A 21,077-nucleotide genomic window follows, 5' to 3' on the forward strand; every position below is an offset into this window, starting at 1 on the left:
AAGAAGGAAAGTGCGAATTGGTGGAGAATCAAGAGTTCACAAAGCAGTGGCAAGAACTGCAGAAACCAACCCCTGCAATCACATAGGAACTGACCAAGTGAATCCTATCAGTGAGTAATTGTATGACCTCGTGTATGACTTAGATCATATATTTTAGTCATGTTAGCACACTAATAAAACTGAATTACTGGAAACAGGCTGCAGCTCTTTTCATTTTCATTTACTACAGTATGCAGGTGTCACTGGCATCTATTATCATTGCTGAATACTTTTGAGAAGGTGATGATAATCTGTCTTCCCTAACCACAGCAGCCCATGGAGGTTTCGGATGGTTTCTGGGTCCCCAGAATATTAGCCTGGGCCTTTGGATTACTAGTCCTGTGATATTACCACTGTGTCACCATCTTCCATCACAAAAAATACCCATTTTAGCATTTCCTGCTATTGAGGCAATTTTGTATCCAAAATGTAACTTGCTCATGGATCTCTTGAGATTTGATGTTTCTGCCCAGTCTGCCATGTGGGAACACTGTAGATGTGGATAGAATGTTTCCTTGTGTGGGAGAATGGGTGGCACAGTGGTTAGCACTGCTGCCTGACAGCGTCGGAGACCTGGGTTCAATTCCCAGCTTGGGGCACTGCCTGTTCGGAGTCTGCACATTCTCCGTGGGTTTCCTCCCACAGTCCAAAAGACGTGCTGGTTAGGTGCATTGGCCATGCTAACTTCTCCCTCAGTGTATCCGAACCGTGGTTAGAGTGTGGCGAGGCGGGGATTTTCACAGTAACTTAATTGCAGTGTTAATGTAAGCCTACTTGTGACACTAGTAAATAAATAAGTAGAATCATCCAAAATGAGGGGCCAGAAATGTAAGATAGTCACAGACAAATCCAATAGGGGAAATAAGGAGAAATGTGTTGATCAGAGCAGCTACAATGTGGAACTCGCTACTACAGGAAATAGTTGTGGCAAAAAACCTTTGAAAATGAAACAAAATGAGTGGATAAGAGGGAAAAGAATAGAATGAGAAAGTGAAAGACTGAGCTGAGGGAGGTGGAATGGAAGGAGATGCTTGTGGAGTATCAACAACAGCAGAGACTGACTGGGCCAAATGGCCAGTTTCTGTTATGTATATTCTGTGTAATTCCATATAAACTGTTTCCACAGGATGTTCGAAGAGGAGGATTTACAGATAGGAAAAAAAATAATTTTTAAGATCTTCAGAGTGACACAATTCATCAGGACCTGAATATCATTGGCTGTTCAATGTGGAAGGAAAAATGCTTTTCTGTTCAAACATCAGTGTGACTGGAAAAGCACCGAGACACACACACACCCGAGTGAGAGTGTTCCAGTGAACTGACTGTGGAAAGAGCTTTAACCAATTACACAGCCTGAAAAAAACATCACACCATTCGCAGCGAGGAGAAACTGTACACGTGGTTTATGTGTGGTTGAGGCTTCAACTGATCATCCAACCTGGAGAGAGACAATGACACTGGCACCATGGAGAAACCATGGAAATGTGGGGACTGTGGGAAGGGATTCAAATACAATCTCAGCTGGAATATCATCGACACACTCACACTGGGGAGAGACCGTTCCTCTGCTCCATGTGCGGGAAGGGATTCACTCGGTCATCCGACCTTCTGAGACACCAAACCACTCACAATGAGGAAAGACCATTCACCTGCTCCACGTGTGAGAAGGCATTCATTCAATCATCCGATCTCAGGATACACCAGCGAGTTCACACTGGAGAGAGGCCATTCACCTGCTCTGACTGTGGGAAGAGATTCAGTCAGTCAGCCCACCTGCTGGCACACCAGCGAGTTCACACGGGGGAAAAGCCGTTCACCTGCTCTGAGTGTGGGAAAGCATTCATCCATTCATCCCACCTGGTGAGACACCAGCGAGTTCACACTGGGGAGAAGTTGTTTAACTGCTCCATGTGTGGGAAGGGATTCACTCAGTCACCCCACCTGGTGAGACACCAGCGGCTTCACAAATGACTGCAGGGATTAGATTCTGCTGTTAATCACATCCAGAACTGAACCATGTTCATCCTGACAGTTAGCGTTTCCTTCTGCTGAAAATAATTTAACTGAAGTTTTATATTCTGGTTATATGTCCAATAAACCAGCTTTGTTTTGAACCTATTGTTTTAGATTTTTATCTTTCCCACCTGAGTGTTTAACATCACCTGTCTGGGGCACAAAAAGGACAATCTGGGGGAGGATTGTACGGCAGGAACAGAACTTCAGGCTGGACACAGTCCAGGAACACGGTGACCATCCACATTTTGTCCCTGTTGAATAAAATCAAACACAGCGTTTATTCTCCATCCAGTTATCTGACCTTTTCTATTTGTACAGCTTACACTGATCTCCCTCGTAACAGATATTGTGCTTCCTTCCCTCATTTCCAATTAGTTATTATAAAATCTGTTTCTTCCAATCTATCTGGAACATCAGGTGGACCTTCCCAAGTGGAATTGAGACAGAGGTGAGATCAGCCATGATCAGATTGAATGGCGGAGCAGGCTTGAGGGGCTGAATCGCCGACTCCTGCTCCTAATTCTTACCTTTTTCAGTTAACGATCATCACTGTCCCTGTGAGGGAATGTTGTGAATTTCTATCCTGGACTCGCTGTGATGGATTTTGGAAACTCCTTTCAAATGGACTTAGAGGGGCAGGATTTACACATCGTAAACCTAAACTAAGAAAAATATTTGTCTTTGATCAATCTTTAACTTTGGACATTTTTTTCACAGGACTTCAGAAGCTCAGTGGTGGAAGGCAAAAAACTCAAACAAAACATCGCAGCAGCATCTGACGCTATTGTCTAAATAATTGTAATCTGAATATTAATGTAATTTGAACATGGAAGGGGAAAGCACGGTTAACAGTGGGGAGAAACCGTACATGTGTTCTGTGAGTGGACAAGGATCCAGCCAGTCACCTGGCCTGTCAAGACACAAGCACAGTCAAGCTGGGGGAAACCATGGAAATGTGGGGATTGTGGGAAGGGATTCATTTGTTCATTCCCCCGCCCCTGCTGAAACAGAAGTGGACCCACACTGGGGAGAGGCCTTCTTCCTGCCATAAGTGTGTGAAGGGATTTACTGCCTCATCCATCTTGTTGACACACCAGTGTGTTCACACAGGGGAGAGGCCATTCACATGCCCTGAGTGTGGGAAGGAATTCACTAGTTCATCTATCCTGCTGAATCACCAGCAAGTTCACACTGGGGAGAGAGCTTTTACCTGCTCTGAGTGTGGAAAAGGATTCACTGATTCATCCAATCTGCTGAAGCACCAGCAAATTCGTAATGGGGAGAGGCTGTTTATCTGTTCTGAGTGTGGGAAGGGATTCACTCAGTCATCTATCCTGCTGAAACACCCAGCGAGGTTCACACTGGGGAGAGACTGTTAACCTGCTCTGTGTGTGGGAAGGAATTTACTCCGTTATCTCAGCTGCTGAAACACCAGCAAGTTCATGAGTGACTGGATTTGCTGTTAATCACACACAGGACTGAACCGTTCTCATTGGCACCTGTTTCTGCTGATGTTAATCAGCCCCAGCCCAGTTGTAGAGCTTATATTGTGGGTTAAAAGTCAAATAAACCGGCGATGTGTGAAATACGGTTTGATGAATGTTTATAATTTCTCTAACACAGGTTAGTTCCTTTTGAAGGGCTCCCCTCCTCCACTGTCTCCTCCATCGTCACCTCAACAGCAAGTATGAGGACTCATGGAGCTTCTTTGTCACTGAGTCAGGGATTCTGCTGTAATTGCTGCTGTTAATCACAGCCGGGACTGAACCATGTTAATTCTGACAGTTGGAATTTGTTCCTGCTGATATTAACAATCCCAAGAACTGGAATGGAGACTGTCAAGTAACTGAGCTTTGTTTAAACCTATTGTATATTTTTGTCTTTCCCACCTGAGTGTTTAACAACACAAGGCTGGAGTTCAGAAAGGATAATCTGGGGGAGGATCATATGGCAGGAAGAGAACTTCAACCTGGACACAGTCCTTCAGGGTCACACTGAGAGGGACAAACAACACTTTGGTCTGTCTTTCAAACCATAAGACATCGGAGCAGAATTAGGCCACTCGGCCCATCGAGTCTGCTCCGCCATTCAATCATGGCTGATACTTTTCTAATCCCCATTCTCCTGCTTTTTCCCCATAACCCCTGATCCCCTTGTTAATCAAGGATCTATTTATCTCTGTCTTAAAGATACTCAATAACCTGGCCTCCACAGCCTTCTGTGGCAAAGAGTTCCACAGATTCACCACTCTCTGGCTGAAGAAATGAGTGGCGTTTGCTGTTGGACTTTAACCTGGTGTTGTTAAACTTCTTACTGTGTTTACCTGAGTCCAACGCCGGCATCGCCACTGAAGAAAGAGGGGCATGGACAGGATGCAGAGGGAGAGCTGTTCCCTTAGTTGAATAGTCAGTTACCAGGGGACACAAGATAAAAGCATAGTCAAGCTGGGGGGAAACCATGGAAATGTGGGGACTGTGGGATGGAATTCATTTGTTTATCCCTCCCCCGCTGAAGCACAAGTGGGCCCACTCCCCACTTTATCTTTATCTCATCTCTCTTCACTGACAGCAAAGTCCCCTGTGGGTTAATCCTGAGGTGCGTGAGAGATGTGTCCCAGCCGCTCTCTTCCGTGACTCTGAGCTCCTGGACACGGAACAGAAACTCCTTTACAATGTGTTTTAGAGTCAGGAAGAACTACAGTGAAGAATGGAAACGGGCTGTCAAATCAGAGATTGGTGTAAAACTGGGATCTGTTCCTGACTGAGTAAAATGGCAGGTTTAAGTTTCAAAATGTTAGTGTAACATTTGTGAATCTACCAATGTAAGATAATGGTAACAGAATCACAGATTACTACAGTGCAGAAGAGGCGCTTTGGCCCATCGAGTCTGCACTGATGCATGAAAGGCCCTGACCTACCCACCTAATCCCACTTGCCAGCACTTGGCCCATGTTATGGCCAGGCACTCATGCAGGTACTTTTTGAAGGATGTGAGGCATCCCGCCTCCACCACCCTCTCAGGCAGTGCATTCCAGACTGTCACCACCCACTGGGTAAAGTTTTTCCTCAAATCCCCCTTAAACCTCCAACCCCCCACTTTTATCTTGTGTCCATTCGTAACTGACTGTTCAACGAAGGGGAACAGCTGCTCCCTCTGCACCCTGTCCATGCCCCTCATAATCTTGGACACATCAAGTTACATTTCTATATGGAACCTTTAACCATTTCTCCCCTTCCACTGACTTCAATGTGGTGGAAGCTGACTGTTACAATGTCAACATGTAAAATATATTTACAAATGATTGCACAGTTTCTTACATTTGGGATCTTTCTCTGTTTTGTGCACTTGAGGTGTTAGATAACAGACTTTCTCATGTGACTCTCCAGCAGGAATATTAGTTTTAAAGTTCTTTTTTATTAGTGTCACAAGTAGGCTTACATTAACACTGCAATGAAGTTACAGTGAAAATTCCCCAGTCGCCACACTCCGGCACCTATTCGGGGACACTGAAGGAGAATTTAGCATAGTCAATGCACCAAACCAGCACAAGAAAACCAGAGCATCCAGAGAAAACCCGCACAGGGAGAATGTGCAGACTCTACATCGATAGTGACCCAAGCCAAGAATTGAACCCATGTCCCTGGTGCTGTGAGGCAGCAGTGCTAACTACTGTGCCACCGTGCCGTCCAAAATCAGTTGTGAAACACAAATCAATCTGATTTTAAGGCTTCCTGGTGCAATAAACTGATCATGCTCTTCCCAGCTAACACCATTTCACACCCGCATCTGTTAGATTTTAATGTGATTGTCCAACGTAGAAACCTTGCATCTTTTAGCCACTTTGAATTCATACACCCCCTTCTCCCTCCACCCCCTTCTCCCTCCCCCCCCCCCCCCCCCCCCCCCCACCCAAAGAGATTGTCTTTGAAATCAGTCGTTCCTGAATAATATAAAATTGTGTATAAAATTATGAAGGGCATAGAGTGAACAGTGGGAAGCTTTTTCCCAGGTCAGAGGTGACGAACACAAGGGGGCACAGGTTCGGCAAGGTTCAACACAGATGTCAGGGGGACGTATTTTACACAGAGGGTGGTGGGGGCCTGGAATGCACTGCCAAGCAAGGTGATTGAGGCAGACACACTGGGATTGTTTAAGACTTATCTAGATAACCACATGAACAGACTGGGAATAGAGGGATACAAAAGAATGGTCTAGTGGGCACATGAGCGGCGCAGGCTTGGAGGGCCGAAGGGCCTGTTCCTGTGCTGTATTGTTCTTTGTTCTTTGATGACAGTATTAAACTTCTCTCTAACTTGTCCTAAACCTCCTGTCAGTTCATTAATTGAAACCAGGGACTCTCTCCCTTGTTTTAACCTGTCTGCACGGTTATTCCTTTAATTTAGCTCTTGAATTGTTTGTGAATTGTTTGATGTTCCCACATCTCAGTGACAAATGTTGAGCTGTTTGCTCCACGCTGTAAGAAGTCTCACAACCCCAGGTTAAAGTCCAACAGGTTTATTTGGTCGCACAAGCCACTAGCTTTTGGAGCGCTGCTCCTTCATCAGGTAAGTGGGAGTTCTGTTCACAAACAGGGCATATAAAGACACAAATTCAATTTCCAAAATTTACAAGATGGAGACAATACACATCTCTTTAACCTGTGCTTGACCCCCTCTCCACTCACATTGTCTGTACCTTTAAGACTTGATTACCTGTAAAGACTCGCATTCCAACCATTATTTTGTAAATTGAGTTTCTGTCTTTATATGCCCTGTTTGTGAACAGAACTCCCACTTACCTGATGAAGGAGCAGCGCTCCGAAAGCTTGTGGCTTTTGCTACCAAATAAACCTGTTGGACTTTAACCTGGTGTTGTGAGACTTAAGAACATAAGAAATAGGAGCAGGAGTAGGCCATCTAGCCCCTCGTGCCTGCCCCGCCATTCAATAAGACCGTGGCTGATCTGAAGTGGATCAGTTCCACTTACCCGCCTGATCCCTATAACCTCTAATTCCCTTACCGATCAGGAATCCATCTATCCGTGATTTAAACATATTCAACGAGATAGCCTCCACCACTTCAGTGGGCAGAGAATTCCAGAGATTCACCACCCTCTGAGAGAAGACGTTCCTCCTCAACTCTGTCCTAAACTGACACCCCTTTATTTTGAGGCTATGCCCTCTAGTTCTGGTTTCCTTTCTAAGTGGAAAGAATCTCTCCACCTCTACCCTATCCAGCCCCTTCATTATCTTATAGGTCTCTATAAGATTCCCCCCTCGGCCTTCTAAATTCCAACGAATACAAACCCAATCTGCTCAGTCTCTCCTCATAATCAACACCCCTCATCTCTGGTATCAACCTGGTGAACCTTCCCTGCACTCCCTCCAAGGCCAATATATCCTTCCCCAAATAAGGGGACCAATACTGCACACAGTATTCCAGCTGCGGCCTCACCAATGCCCTGTACAAATGCAGCACTTCTTACTGTGCTAATACATGTGACAATAATAAATCAAATTGTGCATTCAAATTGAAATTCTGTTCTCCAAGGGATGAGTTCAAAGATAAATAATTGCTGCGCTTAATTCTTGAATTAATCCCTGCTGTCTGTGTTGAATGAACCCATCTCAGTGACAAATGTTGATCTGTTTGCTCCGCACCGTAAGAAGTTTAACAACACCAGGTTAAAGTCCAACAGGTTTATTTGGTAGCAAAAGCCACACAAGCTTTCGGAGCTCCAAGCCCCTTCTTCAGGTGAGTAAAGCCACAAACAGAAAGGTCCAGTTTTCTCCTGGAGTTTGTCACAAAGCAGCTTTCACAATGATGCAGAGTTTCAACCAATGAGGGAGATCCGGGCTCAGCCCCGCCTTTCATTCACTCCGATTGGTTGGAGGACCAACCGCTCCCGCTCAGTCCTCTAGCCCCGCCCCTCATTCACTCCGATTGGTTGGAGGACCAGCCGCTTCCGCTCGGTCCTCCAGCCCTACCCCCTCTTCCTATTGGTCCGGAGCTGCCGTCAATCACAGAATATGGAGTACATGCGCAGTGTGGATGAGCTTTGGCCGATTCACAGACGGTGAGTTTCCGGCGTGGCCGGAGAGATAGAGTTGGTGGGTGGGTGGAGAAGCTTCATAAGCACCGTAATGGATCTGAAAGCAGCATAAGGTGCTAACGGTCCCGCATTTGTATCTCTGCGGCAACAGCTGCTCCGCGCCGCTTCGCTCGGTAACAAACCCGGGTTAACGGCCACCATCTTTGGGGCGATGTGCAGGAGTGCGCATGCGCGCTGCTTCCAGTCAGCAGGAGGAGAGAATGTTGTGAATTTCTCTCCTGGACTGACAGGGATGGACTTTGGAAACTCCTTTTACAGGGAGTTAGAAGGGGAGGATTTACACACAGAAAACTCAACCCAAGAGAAATATTTATCTCTTCTAAATTTCTGTCCTGGATTAACAGTGATTTTTGTTTTGTAATCTTGATTTACAGAATACGACAATTGGAAAATTCAAACCGAAGATCACATCACATCTGGCAGCCATCCCGTTCTTTAGAATCTGAATATCATCAGCTTTTGAATGTGAAAGGTCAAAGGTTTGTCTGCTCTGTCTGTTGGGAAAGATTTCAGATTTCTGGGGTGGCACAGTGGTTAAGCATTACTGCAACACAACGCCAGAGACCCAGGTTCGATTCCAGCCTCGGGTGATTGTGTGGAGTTTGCATGTCCTCCCCCATATTTCCTCCCACAGTCTAAAGATGTGCAGATTAGGTGGGTGGCCAATAACTGGTGTGAAGATAATCCCAGAAACTATAGTCAGTTTAATCTTGGCGAAAGGGAAAATTCCTGAAACAATAATTGAGGACAAATTTAATAGTCACCTGAGTAAATGTGGGTTAATAAGGAAAGCCAGCATGGATTTGTGAAGGGAACTAACCTGCTTAACCTGTTTTTTGATGAGGTTAAGACACCAGTGTTGAGGATAATGCTATTAATATGGTGAACATGGACTTCCAAAAGGCATTAGATAAATTGCTGCACAACAGACTTAGGAACAAAGTTATGACTCGTGGAATGAAAGGGACAGTAACAACATTGACATAAAATTGTCCACGGGACAGGAAACTCATGAAATATTGGTTAATGGATGTTTGGGAGTTCTCAGGAGCTGGTGTTAACACCCTGCTCTTCCTAATGTACACAAATGACCCAGACCTTGGTGTTCAGGAACAGTTTTGAAATTAGTGGAGACAGTCTTCTGTAGACCCAGACCGTGTGGCAGGTTCCCTTCTCCGAAGGATATCAGTGAATAAGTTCCGTTTTTACAACAATCCAGCAGTTTTCATTGTCACTTTTTCCTAGTGACGGACGTACAAATGACCAGATTAATTCAGTTCAATTTCACAAACTGCCTGTGTTTTTATGAGTTCTCTCTCACTCCCTTTTTTTCTGTTTTGAAACAGTTATACAGGGTTTTAGAAGAGCAGGATTTGCAGTCGGGAAATTGAAACGAAACATCACATCACAACCTGGTGGAGTTTTCCAATTTATCGTAACCTGAATATCATTTGATTTTGAACATGGAAGGAACAAGCACCGTTCACAGTGGGGAAAATCCATACACGTGTTCTGTGTGTGGACGAGGCTTCAGCCAATCATCTGACCTGTTGAAACACAAATGCAGTCAATCCAGGAAGAAACCGTGGAAATGCAGGGATTGTGGGAAGGGATTCAAATCCCCGTCTGGCCTGGAAAGTCATTGGCTCAGTCACACTGGGGAGAAACCGTTCACCTGCTTCAAATGTGGGAAGGGATTCACTCGTCAATCCTACCTTCTGACACATCAGCGACTTCACACTGGGGAAAGGCCGTTCACCTGTTCTGTGTGTGGGAAGGGATTCATTCAGTCCTCCACCCTGTTAAATCACCAGCGAGTTCACACTGAGGAGAGACCATTTAAATGCTCAGACTGTGGGAAGTGTTACAAATGTTCTGGGGAACTGATGCGCCATCAACGTGTTCACAGCAATGAGAGGCCATTCACCTGTTCCATGTGTGGGAAAGGATTTACTCAGCAATACAAACTGCTGACACACCAGCGAGTTCACACTGATGAGACACCTTTTACATGTCCAGACTGTGGAAAACACTTTAAAAGTTCCCAGGACTTGATGCAGCATCAACCTGTTCACACTGATGAGAGACCGTTCAGATGCTTCCACTGTGGGTCTGCATTCAAGCGATCATCAGCAAATTCACACTGGGGAGAGGCTGTTCACCTGCCCTGAGTGTAGCAAGGGATTTACTCAGTCATCCGTCCTTCTGACACACCAGTGTGTTCAAACTGGGGGGAGACCATTCATCTGCTCTGAGTGTGGGAAGGGTTTCCCTTCCTCATCCAAACTTCTGATGCACCAGCGAGTTCACACTGGGGAGAGACCGTTCACCTGCTCTGTGTGTGGGAAGGGTTTCACTCAGTCATCGAACCTGCTGACACACCAGCGAGTTCACACTGGGGAGAGGCCATTCACATGTGCTGAATGTGAGAAGGGATTTGCTTATTTTTCTGTACTGATGAGACACCAACAAGCTCACAAGCAACGACAATGATTGGATTTTGCTGTCAGTGACATCCAGGATGATGTTCGTTGGGGTCTGTTGGATGATGTCAATAAATTCCAGCCAGTTGTTTGGGCTAATATTGTGGATAAAGGTCAAATAAATCAGTTTTATATTACTATTTTTATATTGAACACACTGTGTTGCATCTATTTAATGTCTCTAACTTACTTAAGTTAGATAAATCGCCGGGACCGGATGGGATGTACCCCAGGTTACTGTGGGAGGTGAGGGAAGAGATTGCAGATCCTCTGGCGATGATCTTTGCATCATCAATGGAGACGGGAGAGGTTCCGGAGGATTGGAGGATGGCGGATGTGGTTCCGTTATTCAAGAAAGGGAGAAGAGATTGCCCAGGAAATTATAGACCGGTGAGTCTAAGCTCAGTGGTAGGTAAGTTGATGGAGAAGATCCTGAGAGGCAGGATTTATGAACACTTGGAAAGGAATAGTATGATCAGAAGTAGCCAGCACGGCTTTGTCCGAGGCAGATCATCCCTTACGAGTCTGATTGAGTTTTTTGAAGATGTGACTAGACATTTAGATGGGGGAAGAGCGGTAGATGTGGTTTATATGGATTTCAGTAAGGCGTTTGATAAGGTGCCCCATGCAAGGCTTATGGAGAAAGTGAAGGGGCAAAGGATACAAGGGGATGTTGCTTTGTGGATTCAGAACTGGCTTGCTCACAGAAGGCAAAGGGTGGTTGTAGATGGGTCTTTTTCAGCATGGAGGTCGGTCACCAGTGGGGTGCCCCAGGGATCTGTTCTGGGACCCTTGCTCTTTGTGATTTTTATAAATGACCTGGATGAGGAAGTGGAAGGATGGGTTGGCAAGTTTGCTGATGACACAAAAGTTGGAGGTGTTGTGGATAGTGTAGAGGGATGTCAGCAGTTGCAACGAGACATAGATAAAATGCAAGACTGGGCGGAGAAATGGCAGATGGACTTCAACCCAGATAAGTGAGTGGTGGTTCATTTTGGCAGGTCGAATAGGATGGAAGAATATAATATTAAGGGTAAGACGCTTGGCAGTGTGGAAGAACAGAGGGATCTTGGGGTCCGGGTTCATAGGATGCTCAAAGCGGCGTTGCAGGTAGAGGCTGTGGTTGAGAAGGCGTACGGAATACTGGCCTTCATCAATAGAGGAACTGAGTTTAGAAATCGGGAGATAATGCTGCAGCTGTATAGGATCCTGGCGAACTGTGCCCAGTTCTGGTCGCCTCATTACAGGAAAGATGTGGAAGCCATAGAATGGGTGCAGAGGAGATTTACGAAGATGTTGCCGGGATTAAGTGGTAAGCCTTTTGAGGATAGGTTGAGAGAGCTAGGTCTATTCTCCTTGGAGAGGTGAAGGATGAGAGGTGACCTGATAGAGGTGTATAAGATGTTGAGAGGTATTGATAGAGTGGATTCTCAGAGGCTTTTACCCAGGGCTGAAATAGTTGTCACGAGAGGCCACAGGTTTAGGTTGCTGGGGAGTAGGTATAGAGGAGATGTTAGGGGTACGTTTTTCACTCAGAGGGTGGCGGGTACGCAGAATCGGCTGCCAGTAGTGGTGGTGGAAGCAGATTCGATTGAGTCTTTTCAGAAACTTTTGGATAGGTTCATGGAGGTTAGTAAGATGGAGGGTTATAGATGAGCCTAGAAGGTAAGGAAATTGTTTGGCACAACTTGTGGGCCGAAGGGCCTGTTTGTGTTGTAGCTTTTCTATGTTCTATGTTCACTTTGGATCCTTTTGAAGGGCTCTCCCTCTCCCCAGTCTTCTCCATCCTCACCTCCAACAACAAGTGTGAGGAGCGCATGGAGCTTCTTTGTCACTAAGATTGAGGGGAGGTGATGGCCTAGTGGTATTAACACTAGACAGTTAACCCAGAAACTCAGCTAATGTTCTGGGTACCAGGTTTCAATCCCGCCACAGCAGATGGTGAAATTTGAATTCAATAAAAAATATCTGGAATTAAGAATTTACTGATGATCGTGAAACAATTGTCGTAAAAACCCATCTGGTTTAATGATGTCCTTTAGGGAAGGAAATCTGCCGTCCTTGCCTGCTCTGGCCTACATGGGACTCCAGAGCCACAGCAGTGTGGTTGACTCTAAAATGGCCGAGCAAGCCACTCAGTTGTTCATGAAGGCAGCTCACCACCACCTTCTCAAGGGCAACTTGCAATAAATGCTGGCCATGCAACAACATCCATGTCCCACAGATGAAATTTAAAAAGCTGCCTCTGTTGCTTCCCTTCCTCCCACGAGTTCATCCTTGACCCCAGTGTCTTTGTTCCCCTCCTGCCCATCTCTCATTATGACTTCCAAAATCCCTGTCATCTCCCAAATCTCTGCCCATATGTCCTGAAATTCCCTGTGTGAATCCCTCTGATTACATTTGTCTTTCACACAGTATTAAACAGCTCTTACCAAAGTCTCAAATTACTGTGTGAATATGACTGAGGTAAGTTATCTGTCACTGTCCTTCTCAGCCAATCTGCAGTTATTGACACCATTGACCAAACCATCTTCCTCCAGTGCCTCTCCATTGTTGTCCAGCTGGGTGGGACTGCACACTTCGGATTAATTTCTTATCTGATTGTAGTCAGAGAATCACCGGGAGCCATTGTGATTATTACAGACAGAGAGCAAGTGAATAGAGGGAGCAAAGTAAATGGGGAAAAGAGACGGTGAGAGTGAATGGGATGGAAGTTCGTAAACTGAGACAAAGAGAAACAGATTGAGACAGAAAAAGGAGTCAACATTGTTCCTAAGAGATGAGATTAATGCTTTTCAAACCTTCCTGATCATCATAACTTATCAATTTCTGTAAAATATTTTGAGTGAATGTAACAAGGCCTGGATATGAGATTCAGAAACTCCCTCCCTAACTGTCCAGATTAAAGGTGTTTGTTAAGGTCTATCTCTCCAAACAAGGTTTTGACCATCCATCCTAATATTGTGCTCTGTGACCCAGTAATTCTAGTTGCTGATCTATCAGTAATGGACTTGCTGCCGTCTGGAACAAAACTGTTTTCACCACTAAGGCTCCGCTGTGATGTAATAGTCTCTATGACATCATCGCAGCAGGACTGGATGACATCATCAGAGTCCATTGTTTCTGAATAATCCACATCAATAACAACAGGAAATACTCATCAAGCTGAGCACATTATCTAGGCTGACACTGCAGTCTGACACTGAGGGACTGCTGCACTCTGACACACAGTGTCCTTCACATGGAGCTTGTGGAGGCTCTGGCCACAATCTTCCAATCCTTCTCATAGAGTTGTGGTGCCAAAAGGCTGAGAGATTGTAAACATAGAAACATAGAAATCTACAGCACAAAACAGGCCCTTCAGCCCCACAAGTTGCGCCGAACATATCCCTACCTTTTAGGCCTACCTATAACCCTCCATCCTATTAAGTCCCATGTACTCATCCAGGAGTCTCTTAAAAGACCCTATGGAGTTCGCCTCCACCACCACTGACGGCAGCCGATTCCACACGCCCACCACCCTCTGTGTGAAAAACTTCCCCCTAACATGTCCCTTGCACCTTAAACCTGTGTCCTCTCGTAGCAGCCATTTCCACCTTGGGAAAAACGTAACATCCCTGTTCAAAAAATCACAGAACAATCATCTTAACATCAGTGCTGGAGAAAAATGAAACCAATCATCTGGGGACACAATCAACTAGTGTTGATTGTGTGGATTATATGGAAAAGTGTGGATTCTTATTTTCTGCATTTTCTGTTTTAATACTGGAAACTTCCCTGGATCTCGAGGCTGGAAAAGACATTCCGGAAGGTCACCCCCCCAACCCTCTCTCTATGCCTCCTCCCATCCCTCCCTACAATAAGAACCATTCACTGAGCACAGCAGTTTCACCCTCATTCCCACAGCCTGTATTCCAGCCTTTACCACATCCACTCTGCTCCCAGATACTTTACACCATTAGATATTACAATTCAAACTTTATAATCTCTCCAATTTAATATTTGTTCAGACAGCAGACAAATCATCAATTCCACTCCCATTCTGAGCTATGGGGATATATTTATACATTATCTCATTTCACAATAAAACTCACACACTGAATTTCAGATTTGCTTCTGTTATTTTAATTTGCCCAGCAGATTATTTGAAGTGAGACTGACATCAACCCTTCATGGTCTCAGTCTGTCTCTGTGTTTGTGAGAGTGTCTGAGATAGTGTGTGTCTGAGCGTGTGTATGTATGAGTGTGTATCTGTGCATGTGTGTCGATGTGTGTGCGTGAGTTTGTGTGAGATTATAGAAAGATAGAAACTAGAAGCAGGAGTAGGCCATTCGGCCCTTCGAGCCTGCTCCGCCATTCATTTTGATCATGGCTGATCATCGAATTCAATATTCTGATCCCCCTTCCTCCCATACCTTTAGCCCCAAGAGCTATATCTAATTTATTCTTCAAATCATATGTATGTGTCTGCATTTTTCTAAGTATTTGTGTGTCTATGAGTTTGTCTGTATCTGTTTCCGAGATTGATGTCAGTTATGAGAATAGATTCGTCTGCATTAAAATATATTCAAATAAAAATAATAGGAATAAGAAAAATACAGCAGCACAATCCTCCAACAAGACCTTCAGGAATCTGAGAATTCAGTGATTTCCCAGGCAGAGGCCATTTACCTCACATCGCCACAAGAGGGAGCTCCCTGGCTGTGTTTGTGTGTTCACTGCAGCAGGAACGGATTCCATTACACAGTGATATGTAACAGAGCAGAAATCCAGGAGAACTGGATTAATTGTTGGATTACACAGTGATATGTTACAGAGCAGAAATCCAGGGGAACTGGATTAATTGTTGGATTACACAGTGATATGTTACAGAGCAGTAATCCCGGAGAACTGGATTAATTGTGTGTGTGTGTGTCCCTGGGCACAGTTCCCAGAGAGTTTAAAATCTTCTTACAGCTAGCCAATTCCTGATCCAAACCGCTAAATCACCCTCAATCCCATGCCTCCGTATCTTCTGCAATAGCTTAACCGTGAGGTTAGAGTGTTAAAATCTGAAATAATACAGTCAACGCCACAAAGAGTCAACAGGCCCGGCAGTTTGTGTGGAGGCAGAAACAGAGTGAAACACACAGTTAAACATCCATATGGATCAGGAGCAGCAGTAGACCTTTGGGCTGCTCTGCTCCAGATAAGATCCCGGCTGATCTGACTGTGGCCAAAACTCCACTTTCCTCTCAAGAATCCAATGAATCACCCTTAAAAATATTCAATGACTCTGTCTCCACTGCTCTCTGGGAAAGAGAATTCCACAGACCAAAGACCCTCTGAGAGAAAAAAAACATCTCATTCTCTCTCTTTCAGACGTCTTAAATCCGCTCGTTCTCCGGAGCCACACAGGGAAAGCCAGACCCGTGAAGAAGGGAGAGAGGGAGGTGGAGAAGAACAAAATGAAAAATCTGCAAACTGATAACATGATTCACAGCCCAAGACCAAAACGAGTGTTAATGGGACAAGTAAAGACACAAAAGATGATCTGGATGAGGTGTAAATAGTCCGAATGCAAAGTAAAGAAAACAAGAGGGAAATGAGGTGAAAAAAGCAACAACGAAACACAGAACACAATGGGGGCAGAGATTGTGGTGTAAAATTGTTGAGCTCAGTTTTGTTCTGAAGGCTGTAAAGTGTCTCTTTTAGTTGCGGGAAATAATATATTTCCCAGTTCCGATGACAGGTCACATTCAGTCTGTTCCTCTCTCCACAGAGGCTGCCTGACTTGTTGAATATTTCCAGCGTTTCCTGCTTTATGTCACAGAGAATGTCGAAGAATTGTCACACCCGGAACAGATGTCTCTTCCTCGGGACACTCCAGCTCGGGTCAGGGTGGGGGGATAATGTTCACTGTTTTATATTTGTGTCTGGTGCGAGTAATATCTTAAATTAAATGGAGAAGTTTTTTAAACTGAAGAGAGTAACTGAAACTGACTTTAAACAACATTAACAAGCCCGGGCTGCTGGAGAAACATTTTGGGATTTGTGAGCAGTCAGTTCCGGCTGGTTTGAAGTGAAATCCTGTCGGTGCTGCGGCAAATCTGAACTCAAACCAGACAAACTGGAACCGCTGGGTTAGAGATTCCGGGTGTTGGGATGTGGAGGCTGGGGGAGGGGGAGATGGCGGCAAAACTCTGAGCCTGACTTCAGACAGGGTGAGCGGGGTAAAGGGGAGGAATGACAGAGTTAATGTGGGAGTCAGGGACAATAGCAGAAGGTGGGAAGCTCTGGAAAGGAGCAATGGGGGTAAAGGCCATCAAAGAATGCTTGTTTAAATGAAGATAAAAGCAAAATACTGCGGATGCTGGAATCTGAAACAGGAAATGCTGGAAATCTCAGCGGATCTGACTGCATCTGTGGAGAGAGAACAGAATTAATGTTTCCAGTCTGGATGGTCATAGGTGCTGCCAGAAATGCTGAGGTTCTCCAGCATTTTCTGTTTGTGTTTAACTGAAGGTTCAGCAGGGAAACAAGCAGCGATTTCACACACACTAAACCCAGGGAGAGGGGGTGACCCAGGATAAGGGACAGGCGCAGCTCAGTGAGGCTCTGCAAAGTCCAGCAATCTGTCCACATTGAGAGCTTAGAGCGCCAAGGGGGAGGGGAAGGACAAACTATTTGGGGCACAGCAGGAGGTCACCTCTCCCCCAATTCTGTGGTTCCACAGACCCTCCCACACCTGGGCAAGGTTGGCTCAAGGTGCAGGAAGCTGCAAGCTGAGAGGCTGAGCTGTGAACTGGGCCGGGTTGGGGGTTTGAGTGACAGTCCTGGGGCGATATCAGGACAGGAACAGCCACAGATTCCCCCTTTTTCCTGGGACGTTTCACTGGAGCTGTGTTGGTGAGTGTTTGTAATCTCTGTCTCACTGTCTCGGTAATGGGGGTGGGTTGTAGATTGCTGTGAGTGTTAGACTAAATAACCTCTCCTCATCATGCCAGTTCCAGTCTGCAGACTCCATTTCTCAGTCCAGTTTGCTGTTCTGTCTCTGTCTCTCTGTACTTTGCTGCAGTGCTCCACATTCTGAGCAACATCCAGCCCATTGTTATCACCCGAAATTTGCGGCAAACTCCCTTCACTGTGGCACAGTGGTTAGCACTGCTGCCTCGCAGCGCCAGGGTTCGACTCCAGCCGTGGGTGTGTGACTGTCTGTGTGGAGTTTGCACAGTAAGGGTACAGAATATATTGTTGCGGTTGCAGGCAGGGTGAAGAGAAAGGTCAGGATGGGGATTAGCAGAGTAAGTGCGTGGGGTTACTGGGATAGGAGGTGAGCCTGGGAAAGATGCTCTCAGAGTCAGTCCAGACTCGATGGGTAAAATGGCCTCTTTCTGCACTGGAAGGATTCTATGATTAGTGAATTACGGTGAACAACTTTTGAATGGAGGGATTTCTGAGGCGCAGAGCATTGTGGGAAATGTGACCGCCATTAGTCAGTGCCTGACTCTAGATGTTTCATTATAGACTGAGGGCAAGTCAGAAAACCGAGCCCTCAATTCTGTTTGTGACTCTTACAGGTTGCCTGGCCTGTTGAATATCTCGATGATTTGTTCTTTTTGTCCCAGATACAGTCTCTACAGAAGTTCCTGTGTTATTCTTTTATAGGTTCGAATTTAGAAACACAGTTAGGAGCCGGTTTGAATCAGGCTGCGTGTTGGATGCAGAACTCCGTTCCTGGCCTCCTGCGTGTTTTTTTTTATTGTTGCTTCGGTCTGGACTCTATTCATCATCTGTCTCTGTGGTTTCTCTCTCAATCCCCTTTTATCTGTTTTAAATCAGTTTCACAGGGACTAGAAGGGGACGATTTGCAGTCAGGAAACTGAAAGTAAATATCATATCAAGAACTGCCAGAGTCGTCTAATTTATCATAACTGAATATCAGTGGATTTTGAACATGGAAGGAAAAAGCACTATTCAAAGTGGAGAGAAACCGTACACGGGTTCTGTGTGTGGACGAGGCTTCAGCCGATCCTCTGGCCTGTCAAAACGTAAGTGCAGCCACTCCTTGGAAAAACTGTGGAAATGTGTGGACTGTGGGAAGGAATTTAATTACCCATCCCAGCTGGAACTTCATCGGCGAAGTCACACTGGGGAGAGGCCGTTCACCTGCTCTGAGTGTGGGAAGGGATTCACTCAGTCATCCCACCTACTTGCTCATCAGCGAGTTCACACTGATGAGAGACCTTTTAAATGCTCAGACTGTGGGAAGTGCTTCAAGCATTCTGGGGACCTGATGTCCCATCAACGTGTTCACACTGATGAGAGACTGTTCAGGTGCTCTCACTGTGGGATTGGGTTCAAGCATTCACATAACCTTACTGTGCACCAGCAAATTCACACTGGGGAGAGACCATTCACCTGCTCCGAGTGTGGAAAGGGATTCACTCGGTCATCCAAACTATTGATACACCAGCGTATTCACACTGGGGAGAGACCTTTTAAATGCTCTGACTGTGGGAAGTGCTATAAAAGTTCAGGGGAACTGATGTCCCATCAACGTATTCACACTGATGAGAGACCGTTCAGGTGCCTTTACTGTGCTACTGGGTTCAGGCAATCAAATCACCTCATTCTACACCAGCGCATCCACACTGGGGAAAGGCCATTCACCTGCTCTGAATGTGGGAAGGGATTCATTCAGTCCTCCAGCCTGCTGAGACACAAGCGAGCTCACACTGGGGAAAGGCCATTCACCTGCTCTGAGAGTGGGAAGAGATTCACTCGGTCATCCTACCTGCTTAGACACCAAAGAATTCACCAGTAACCACAGTGATTGGAATCTGCTGTTAATCCTATCCAGGACTGTAATACGTTCATTGCGTTTGTTTTTGTTGATGTTAATGAACTCCAGCCAGTTATACGGTTTAATATTCTGAATAAAGGTCAAATCAATTATCTTTGTGTTCAGTACTGTGAATCTTTTTAATATCATTAGCACAACTGAATTCCTTCTGAGTTGCTCTCCCTTTGTCCCTCTCCCATCTTCACCGCCCCACAAGTGCTCATTGGGAATAAAACTCACAATCTTCTTTGTCACTAAGTTTGAGACAATCCAATCAGCTGTCTCTACTGCTTCCCTCCTTCCCCTAACCCACTGGAACAAACCTCCTCTAACACTCCCTTTCATCTGAGCTCTGAACTCTCATCTTTCTGCAGTTTCTCTCCTGCCTCCCCTCATGTCCTCTTAGAGCTCATCTTGTCCATGAGACCCACCTCTTGATCCCTCAATCCTATTCCCACTGAGCTATTGACAGCACAACTTCTCCATATCAGCTGATATTGTCAATATCTTCCTCTCCAAATTCAGTATCATCACCCAATTCTCAATAACATTTCTTTGACACATGCCTTTGTAAACTACCATCCCATCTCCCTTTCCTCTCTAAAGTTCTTGAATGTTTTACCTTCCACATATTGTAACTTGTTTTTCCTTTCTCACTGTGTAAAGTTTATTTTGTTTGTTCAGAATGTGTGGAATCTTTTGCCTTTATTCACTTGTTAAGTGTCTTGAATCTCCACCTTTCTCTATTTTATACAAACTCACCCAAATCTAAAAACTATTTTGTGGGAATTGGGGGAATAGAACAGAAGATGGGTTTCTGCTGCTAAGTTACAATCCCAGCTGATGTTACTTCTGGGCAGGAAGGTCCCAGAATAAAACTCTGGCTCAATTGACCGTAACTTTTACCTTTTTGTTTTAGAAATGTGGGTGAACAGAGTCACTGGACGGACAGTTAGCTTTTAACAAAAATATTTATTAAACATGAAAATATTGACAATAACACAAGACTCCTTCATTCCACACAATCACAGTGAGGGCGCTCCCTCTTGTGGCGAAGTGAGGTAAATGGCCTCTGCCTGGGAGATCACTGAATCATGATGTGGAGATGCCGGCGTTGGACTGGGGCAAACACAGTAAGGAGTCTCACAACACCAGGTTATGGTCCAACAGGTTTATTTGGTAGCACAAGCCACAAGCTTTCAGAGCGCTGCTCCTTCATCAGGTGACTGGGAGTTCTGTTCACAAACAGGGCATATAAAGACACAAACTCAATTTACAAAATAATTTTTGTATTTTGTAAATTACATTATTTTGTAAATTGAGTTTGTCTTTTTGAGGTTGTTATGCTGAAGCTTTATGAAGCACTGTTTAAAGCACAATGGGAGTATTGTGTTCATAATCAGCCAGCACACTTTAGGAAGGATGGAATGGTCCTTGAGAAGGTGCAGAGGAGATTTACCAGAATGGTTCCAGCACTGAGGGATTTTAACTCCAGAGTCAGCTTCGAGAAGCTGGAGTTGTTCTCCTTGGAATGAAACAGGCTAAGGGGAGATCTGATTGAGGTGAACGCCATTATGACAGGTTTAGATCAAGTGGATAGAGAA

At 45.2% G+C, this 21,077-nt stretch overlaps 1 protein-coding gene across 1 annotated transcript; it reads left to right on the forward strand.

The window, feature by feature from the left end:
* The first annotated feature begins 1,515 nt into the window (after positions 1-1,515).
* Positions 1,516-19,455, forward strand: LOC144487021 (uncharacterized). The gene is made up of 5 exons (XM_078205064.1): positions 1,516-1,997; positions 8,541-8,645; positions 9,701-10,276; positions 10,344-10,656; positions 18,754-19,455. The coding sequence occupies exons 1-5, from the start codon at positions 1,516-1,518 to the stop codon at positions 19,453-19,455; spliced, it is 2,178 nt and encodes a 725-aa protein (XP_078061190.1).
* Positions 19,456-21,077: the final 1,622 nt, after the last annotated feature.

The sequence above is a fragment of the Mustelus asterias genome, unplaced genomic scaffold (genome assembly GCF_964213995.1).
Source record: "Mustelus asterias unplaced genomic scaffold, sMusAst1.hap1.1 HAP1_SCAFFOLD_553, whole genome shotgun sequence".
NCBI lineage: Eukaryota > Metazoa > Chordata > Chondrichthyes > Carcharhiniformes > Triakidae > Mustelus > Mustelus asterias.

Bases quoted from the DNA above. Each gene is read 5' to 3' on its own strand.
- LOC144487021 (XM_078205064.1), top strand. From the start codon at position 1,516: ATGGAAATGTGGGGACTGTGGGAAGGGATTCAAATACAATCTCAGCTG. The intron at 1,998-8,540 runs GCTTCACAAATG...CTTGATTTACAG, and splicing joins CACCTGGTGAGACACCAGCG to AATACGACAATTGGAAAATT. The intron at 8,646-9,700 runs GTTTGTCTGCTC...ACGAGGCTTCAG, and splicing joins TTGAATGTGAAAGGTCAAAG to CCAATCATCTGACCTGTTGA.